This window comes from Giraffa tippelskirchi, chromosome 12 (assembly GCF_054371585.1).
Source record: "Giraffa tippelskirchi isolate mGirTip1 chromosome 12, T2T-mGirTip1v1.2.pri, whole genome shotgun sequence".
Taxonomy (NCBI): Eukaryota; Metazoa; Chordata; class Mammalia; order Artiodactyla; family Giraffidae; genus Giraffa; species Giraffa tippelskirchi.
The window spans coordinates 22,816,827-22,825,798 of NC_137286.1; the positions used below are offsets into that span (position 1 = coordinate 22,816,827).

General features: G+C 50.9%; 1 protein-coding gene across 1 annotated transcript; it reads left to right on the top strand.

The window, feature by feature from the left end:
- The first annotated feature begins 3,924 nt into the window (after positions 1-3,924).
- On the top strand, positions 3,925-7,356 carry NFKBIA (NFKB inhibitor alpha). The gene is made up of 6 exons (XM_081547938.1): positions 3,925-4,267; positions 4,906-5,014; positions 5,353-5,563; positions 5,953-6,041; positions 6,169-6,429; positions 6,800-7,356. Exons 1-6 carry the CDS (start codon positions 4,041-4,043, stop codon positions 6,845-6,847), a joined length of 945 nt encoding a protein of 314 aa, XP_081404064.1. The 5' UTR covers positions 3,925-4,040; the 3' UTR covers positions 6,848-7,356.
- Positions 7,357-8,972: the final 1,616 nt, after the last annotated feature.

Consider the following 8,972-nt stretch of genomic DNA (forward strand, 5'->3'; position numbering starts at 1 on the left):
CCTGGGCCCTACTAGAAAGCAGGGGGAGGAGTTTAAGACCCTTTAAAACTTTAAGTCCTGTTAAACTGCAGGATTTATAGCTAAAGAAACCCCTAAAGGCTTTGACAGTCTTATTTTCAGGTCACTGCGAAAGTCCTGATGGCTGTTTTTCTATCGAGAATGCTCCAGAGCTTGGGAGCCCCAGTGTGAGAGGGATGGACAGAGGTGGTTGCTAACCACCATAGGAGGAAAGAAGACTGGGATTCGAGGCAGAATAAAAATTCAGAAGTTCACAGCGGGGCATCCATCAGCAGCCTGCCTGTCTTGCTTGCCCACCAGGGCACTTGTCATAGCTCTTCCCTCTTCCAGCCTGGCTGCAGTGAGCCATGGACAGCCTTCTTCAGGAGCTTGGTTTGCTGGAGCTAAAACAAGTTTTGGCAACTGACACAGGACACCCTGCCCATGCTGTTAAGACAAGTCAAATGTGCTGGACTACCTGGTCGAACTTACAGAAAAATCTCTACGCTGCCAGGCCACTGGACACTTCAGGGAGGAGGTTCAGTCCGCACCATGCATTCCCCACCCAGGAAGAGCCCATGAGTTGCCTGCAGCTCCCCCAGGCCTTAATGGTGTTCCTTTTCCCACAGGAGTGCTCCTGCTGCCAGTGAAGCAAGCAAGCATCACTGGCCATCCTGTCCATGATGCTTGCTTCCCCAGGGCTGCTCCTGAGCCACTTCAAGGCTAACTTATTCTTTTGCCTTTTGTATTAAAAAAAAAAAAAAAAAAGAAAGGAATTCCCTGACAGTTCAGTGGTTAGGACTTCACTGCTGGGGCCCAGGTCCAATTGGAGAGGTGAGGAGAGAACTAAGATCCCACAAGCTGCCTGCCAGAGCCAAAAAAAAAAAAGGCTTTAACATGACTTTAAGAGGTTTTAACATCTTTAAAATGGTCAAGATTAGCTAAAATGCTTCACAGTGAGGTAGGGAGGACTCTAAGTGTGTAAAGGTCTTTCTAAACCAAAAGTCAGTTTTGCTGTCTTCTGCTCCATCTGTTGCTGTTTTCTGACTTCCGAGTATGTTCTCTGTCACCCAAACTGTAATGTTTGCTGATTTAAACCGTTTAGAGCATATGACAGAGAGAAAATCTTTTGGATCACATTACCCAAAACTGTCTCCCCGGTTGCAGGAAAACAAAAGGTACCTCCTTGGGAATCCCCACCAGAGGGACAGGTCATCAAGGCTCAGCTCCTCCCAAAAGTCCCAAGTTCAGTTCAGTTGGTCAGTTGTGTCCAACTCTTTGCGACCCCATGGACTGCAGCACGCCAGGCCTCCCTGTCCATCACCAACTCCCACAGTTTACTCAAACTCGTGTCCATTGAGTCGATGATGCCATCCAACCATCTCATCCTCTGTCGTCCCCTTCTCCTGCCTTCAATCTTTCCCAGCATCAGGGTCTTTTCAAAAGTTCCAAGGCACCATGACAAATCACAGACTTAAGTCATCCTTAAGTCTGTCTCTTACCACTAGGTGTCACACTAAACAATCCAGAATAATGACCCCCCGCCCCGCCCCAGGTGCCCAAGGTTGCAGCTGCAGAAAACCACCACAGGAGGTGCAAAGAAATGTATTCCTGAGATACTTTGGACTTATGCATGATTTTTTTCAATGATCATTTTCAAACCTGCAGCTGACAATTGTCTTCTAAGTTACCTTTGTAAGTGGGGCAGTCAGAGTTTGCTATTTCTGTACCTTTTTAATGTATTTTTTATATATGAAAATCCCCAGATGGGGGAACATCTACTCTCTATTTTACCTAACAATTGGAGTAGAAAATACTTTGCATATCTTTCAAATTATAGTGTGTTCAGTCTCATTTTCACAAGGTGTTTTCAAAAGTGTTAATACCATGACTGTTTTGGCCAAACAGGTTGGGATAGAAATTAGATAAACTGCCATGGAATGTCCAGGTAAATTTATCTGCATCTGTTTCTTTTTAGCAAAGTGGGAACAATAGGTCCTTACTTACAAGATTAGTTCTGAGAACTAACAATGTATAGCAGAAAGTGTTGGAGCCCTTCAAAAATTTATACCATGATATTTCTAAGAGCCGTAGTCATCCTTAAGCAAAGATACATGAGCATTTGTGATCAAGTAATACAATCTTTAATCTGGTAAAAAATCTAAACAGCATTAAACCCAATCTTATTATAAAAGCAGGTATCCCATAGCAAAGGCAGCTAATCTCTCCAACTATGCAGGTAATTAGAGGTAGAGCTGAGAACTGAGGTCTCCTAAAGCCTCCAATTCACCTCTCCTAATACTTACATATTTGTGTATCACAGGCTTGCAGAGGACATATGGACTCTATCCCTGAGAAGTTTTCATTTTAATATATGACCATTACTACTCTGACAGTTTTACTTCTTGATTTTACTTTTTCCCCCTCCTCTATTTTGTCCCTCACTCCCATTGACCCAGACTCCCTACATTCAGATACTGGGGGTAGGGGAATGGAAAGGGGAGATGAGGAACGAGAAGAGGTGGTTAGTACATGGTCCGTTAAGCTGAAGATGAATGCAATAATCACCAGAAATCTCTGCAAAACTACAGAGGCTTCCTGGGACCTATTCTGAAGAACTCTGACCCAAGTTTCTTTATTTTGCCTGGACCAATTCTAGAAATAGATGAATGCATACCTCTCATTGACTAGGAGGTGGGGGTGGGGCAGAGGGCCTAGGTTCTGTTTCTTCAGGTGAGAGGAGGGTGGTGAGCCTGGAGTGGCTACCCATATAGCAAGCATGGGTCCCATGCAGGTCTCTCCCAGGCAGGAGAGCAAGGAGCCAGCAGAGGCAGGATGAAGGGCACCGTGGGCTGCCTTGAGCCTCCTGCACTACGCCTAGCAGCTAATTTCTTTGCCATCCATAAGGCCCTATCTTGGATAAGGCACTACTCGACTCATTCTTCCGCCACCTTCTCCAAATGCTTCCGCAAAGTTGCCCAGCGGAGCACCCAGAAGTAGATTCAGGGTCTCTTCCCTGCAGCAGCACAGGGCAGACCAGGGAACCCGACCTCCATAATTATTTCCTTATTGCAAGTGATCTACAACCTCTGCTACAAAGATTCATACCTCGCTTTCCTTGAAAAATACCATGGTCGTTTTTACCGTTTTCCTGCATACAGGGCAGAGTGCTTGCCTCTCCCCCAGTCAACAGGATTGTTAATCCCAAGGAAATGATTTGAGGGTTCCCCAAGCATTTAGGCTTTTAATGCCAAAACCTTTCGAAACTTCTACACGTGGGTGGGGGGGTGGGGGTGGGGGTGGAGAGTGGGCTGGGGGTGGCTACTCGGCCGGTGCCTACAATGCTAAGAGTCTGGTAGTGGCAGGAAGGCAGAGGCAGCCGATGACCTTCCACCAACCAGTGCGTCCTCCCCGCAGAGAGCTTTGGGGAAGTGAATCCCTACACCCGGCCAACATTTCCACTCGCGTTTTCAAAAGATTTAAAAAAAAAACCGGAAAAGACCTGCAGGTCGGTAAACCCCAGTTAAGAACCATCCTGCCCGCCTGCGTCTTTGGGATCTCAGCAGCTGACGACCCTAAATCAAATCGATCAAATCGGGAAAACCCAGGGAAAGAGAGAGCTTCTTGCAGAGGGCCAGGATTACTGCATGCAGGTTGCAGGGAAGTACCCGGGGAGGGGGCCCGGTCAGGAGGACTTTCCAGCCACTCAGCGTTCATCAAAAAGTTCCCTGTACATGACCCCAGTGGCTCATCACAGGGAGTTTCTCTGATGAACCCGGGCGCGGGGTTTAGGCTTCTTTTCCCCCTAGCAGAGGACGAGGCCAGTTCTCTTTTCTGGTCTGACTGGCTTGGAAATTCCCCGCGCTTGACCCCGCCCCGGAGAAATCCCCTGCCAGCGTTTATAGGGCGCCGCGGCGGCGCTGCCGAGCCCACAACAGTCCCAGCCTGTCGTCCTGCCCGCCCGCGACTCCGAGAGCAGTCAGCGCGCAGCGCAGCCCGCGGCCCGTGCACCTGGGGAGCAGCGCCCGAGCCTTCACCGCGCCATGTTCCAGCCTGCCGAGCCCGGCCAAGATTGGGCCATGGAGGGCCCCCGGGACGCGCTCAAGAAGGAGCGGCTGCTGGACGACCGCCACGACAGCGGCCTGGACTCCATGAAGGACGAGGAGTACGAGCAGATGGTGAAGGAGCTGCGAGAGATCCGCCTCGAGCCGCAGGAGGCGCCGCGCGGCGCCGAGCCCTGGAAACAGCAGCTCACCGAGGACGGAGACTCGTAAGTGTCGCGGGCCCGGGTGGCGGGGCCGGGTTGGGGCGCCGGGCCTGCAGCCCCAGGCGCGGGGCCCGCGCGGCGGCCGCGCACCGGGGTTCGTGCACCGACCCCGACCCCGAGGCCGTGCAAAGGTGCACGGCTGCGCGCGGGGGGCCGGTGATGGCGGGGGCCGGGGCGGGGGGGTGGTTGGGGGTCGGAGATTGGGGCTGGTTCCCAAGGCCGTGGTCCCGGGGCTCTGCGTTGCAGCCGCGCGCAGCCCCCGCACACACACCCCCGTGCGGGTCCCCTCGGCCGGAGGCGGGGCGGCGGCGGGGACGCGAAGTCCCCGCTTGCATAAGGAGGGGCGGGAGTTTCTGCCCCGCTGGCGGGCGCCGCGCGGCCGGGAGGGGAAGTACAGGGCGTTCCGGCCCGGCGAGAGGGCGGGGCGGTCTGGCCGGCGCCCGCCGCCGAGCGCGGGGGGGGGGCCCGGAAAGTCCCTGGGCGCCTGCCAGGAACACTCAGCTCATAATAACCTCGCGGAAAACACCGCGGCCTCGGCCTCCAGAAACCCCGGCCTTGCGCAATCCCCCGCGGGCCGCGCCTCCCCGGGCCCCACGCAGTGCACTCACCAGCCCTGGGGGTTTTCCCTCTCTTCCCCTCAGGTTCCTGCACTTGGCCATCATCCACGAAGAGAAGGCGCTGACCATGGAAGTGGTCCGCCAAGTGAAGGGAGACCTGGCCTTCCTCAACTTCCAGAACAACCTGCAGCAGGTACGCTGCTCTGCCACCCCGAACCTCTCTCTACCGCTCTGCTCTGACCTGGTAACGCTCTGACCCCGAGATAAAACCGGGTCTTGCACATGACTTCTAGATTAACAAAGATTTGGTCATTATCAGCCCTGATCTTTTACACCTGCGTCAGCCAATATTCTAGAACAGAAAATTCCACTGATTTGGGGAGGCCTTTATGAAGCCCAGCTGGGGCCTCTGGTATTTTGCCTTGCGCCTGGGAAAAGCCGCACCCGCAACCAGAATATCTCTGGGGTTCAAGGGAACACAGACGGTGGGTTGGATCCATGGCTCATCCTTTGTCCCTCTTCTGTTTCTAGACGCCACTCCATTTGGCTGTGATCACTAACCAGCCAGAAATTGCTGAAGCACTTCTGGAAGCTGGCTGTGATCCTGAGCTCCGAGACTTTCGAGGAAATACCCCCCTACACCTTGCCTGTGAGCAGGGCTGCCTGGCCAGTGTGGGAGTCCTGACTCAGCCCCGGGGGACCCAGCACCTCCACTCCATCCTGCAGGCCACCAACTACAATGGTACGTCTGGCTGCCCTGCCCAGCAGAGGGCGGGTCAGGTGGACAAGGGGGAGGCAGGCTGACTTAAGGAGTCCAGGCAAGGCCTAAGCTCTCAATGTGTGAAAGATGGAGAAAACATGTATAAAGGCCTAGTTGATGCCTTTCTAAAGTCAATTCAGAACCCAGATTCTGGGCTCTTCAAATTAAGAATGTGTCCCTTAAAAGAATAGGGACATATGTATACCTATGGCTGACCCATGTTGATGTATGGCAGAAACCAATACAACATTGTAATTATCCTTCAATTGAAAATAATAAATTAAGAAAAAAAAAGAATAGGTGAAAGCCTCTGCTTGAGAAGTGAGTGTTGAAACAGTGGTTATAATATTCTCTTACTTTTGGTCTTCCAGGCCACACGTGTCTGCACTTGGCCTCTATTCATGGCTACCTGGGCATCGTGGAGCTGTTGGTGTCCTTGGGCGCTGATGTCAACGCTCAGGTGAGTGCCTCACACCTTCAGATGGAGTGCATCAGGCCAGCCTGGTCCTCAATACAATCATGGGCTTTTGTTGCAAGTGGAACTTCCAAACTCAGCTGTAAGCATCTCGAATTCCTTATGGTTCCAGGAGCCCTGCAATGGCCGAACTGCCCTCCATCTGGCAGTGGACCTGCAAAATCCCGACCTGGTGTCACTCCTATTGAAGTGTGGGGCTGATGTCAACAGAGTCACCTACCAGGGCTACTCCCCGTACCAGCTCACGTGGGGCCGCCCCAGCACCCGGATCCAGCAGCAGCTGGGCCAGCTGACCCTCGAGAACCTTCAGATGCTGCCAGAGAGCGAGGATGAGGAGAGCTATGACACCGAATCAGAGTTCACAGAAGACGAGGTGAGTCCCAATTAACTTGCCCATGGCTCTGCAAAAAGGAAGGAGAGAGGCCATTCTCCCTCCCCCTTCTAAGGCTCCTAGAGTTCCCCCTTATCCTGAGGGTCTCAATGTAATGAGCCTCTCAAGCTTGAGTGTGTGTAAGCAGAATCCCAAGAGCATGTCTTTGTGTTTTTTTTTTTTTTTTTTGCTCTTCCTGAAAGAGAGGATCCTTAAGGGAAAACTCCCTCAGCCTAGAAAGTTCATTTACATTCAGGGTATAGAGAATGGAGTCCAAGAATACTTGAGTTATTTCCAGTAGCAGCCCTCCCCATCATCCCAGCACCCTTGGCAAAGCCCTGTGAGTTTAACCTGCCTTTTTTTCTCTTTTTAGCTTCCCTACGATGACTGTGTGCTTGGAGGCCAGCGTCTGACGTTATGAGCTTCAGAAAGAAGCTAAAAGAACATGGACTTGTATATTTGTACAAAAAGAGAGTTTTATTTTTCTAAAAAAAAAGAAAAAGAAAAAAAAAGGGAGGGGTGTACTTATAACCACACTGCCTGGTCTGGAACATTTTACTCTGGATTAACCCTCAGTTTGTCATTTTCGTGAACTCTGGAAGAGGGGGCAAGAAGGATCATTGGAATTCAGAGAAAACCTCTTTTAAATGTCACCTTTGGTGGGGTTTCGGGGGGGAAGGTTATTCAAAATCTGATGAAAGGACTCTTATTTATTGTGCTTGTTGGTTGAATCACCGTGGATTCTGTGGCTGGGCCAGTTGAGTGACGTGTAACCATCAGGTGTGTTAAACCGGTCGGGGGGTGGGGTTAAAAGTCACTACCTGTCAAGGTGTGTGTTCCCCTCCTGTAAATAGTGCACATAGTGTATTTTGTCAGTAATTATTTTGGTACTTTTAAGATGTATATTTATTAAACAGATTTTTACAAACAGTTGAGTTATCCTGATCATTTGCTTTGGGCTTCTGTGGGTCTCCTACACTGAGAGTCATTCAGTCCCCAGGCGGAGGCGGAGGCGGAGGTGGAGAGCATGTGGGAGAACTCACCACAGCCACGGAACCCTCTCACAGAGCAGCTTCTCACACTGTCAACACCAGCCTCCCAGCTGGGCTTTGCAGGCAGACCTGGCCTGGTGTGTGGGAGGGAGGCTGTTGTAAGGTGATAGGAAACACCAGTCTCAGGCTTGGGGCGGATGGGCTGTTTGGCCTACAGCTGGAAGGCTCTTCATTGTCGCCTGCTTTCATCTTGGTTTAAGCTATTCGAGGACCTTACCTCCGCTTTAGGAAATTATTTTGGCCAAGAGGAGTATGCGAAATTTACATTTTCTAGAGCTGGGAACGATCTCCTGTATGAGAAGTTCCTGAGGACGGGGGCTTAGGACTAGGTCAGCGCTAACGTGTGTCAGCAGGCGCCCACCTCTGGGCCTTTGTTTCCTCGCTTACAAACTGGGCCATCTGAAGACTGCACAAGACTATCCGCGCAAAAGTCATAGCAGAGTGCCGGGCACCTAGTGCTGAAGAAAAAATACAAGCCGTTGCACAACATCCTGTATTTCACACGGGAAGGAACAAGTCCACAGAGAATGTCCTGTTTGGGGTCACCTTTCAGGACAGACAGGTGGTTAACTCAGTTAATGCACTCTTGTCTTCAGTGGTTAACAGCTTTTAAGCACCATCCACCTGCAAATCAGCCTATTGTAGTGTTAGCAGCTGCAGGATAAAACGGACAAAGTCTGGGTCTTTTCATCAGTTCAGTCTGATTCTTAGTGATTCTACAGAAGAGGATTTCACAAAAAATCAGTAACTTGTGAAGTTTAGGTTTAGATGCTGTCAAAGTTTTTATCACTAAAATGCATCTCTTGCCTAGACAGAAAGAGGAGTAAAGCAAAATTTATAGCATTGCATAAAATGCAGAATGGTGTATCAATCAATACAACTCATGTACTTTGGCTTATGCCTAAGAGGACATTATTCTTCCCTTATGTTATCCTTTTCTTGACCCATAAATGATGTCACAGTCAAGTGAATATGATAATTTTCTTCTTCTTAGACCAAAAAGGGGCCAATACCTCCTGGATCTTTCATGTGTAGAGAGTATTGCTGTAGACTGGACCATGTGGTCAAAGCCAGCTCCATCCCCCTCCTGCAGCCTCAGTCGTCTGGAGCTGAGCACTGTAGTGGCCCCTCTACCTGTCTCATCTTCTCTCAGGTGCTGCAGGGCCCTCGCTGAAACTCCTCCCTCTCAGAGCACCTGAACACAGGTGTTACATGGTCTAACACATGAATGTCAGGTTCAGCCCTCCACTGACACACAAGCGGTCAGAGGGGTGAGGGAAGGGATATCCACCTCCAATCTCAGAGAACCAAGGTTGGAAACTGGCTCCCAATTTTGGAATGATTCCCTTAGCAGATCTCAGTTGGACGTGCCTCTTTGCCCCCCATAGTTGAGTGTACAAGTCACTCCAGTCCTACACTAGAGGGTTGGAGAGATGGGACAAACAGACGTGGCCCACCATTCCTCAGCCTCCTTGGGGACGGGCTTATGTGTAG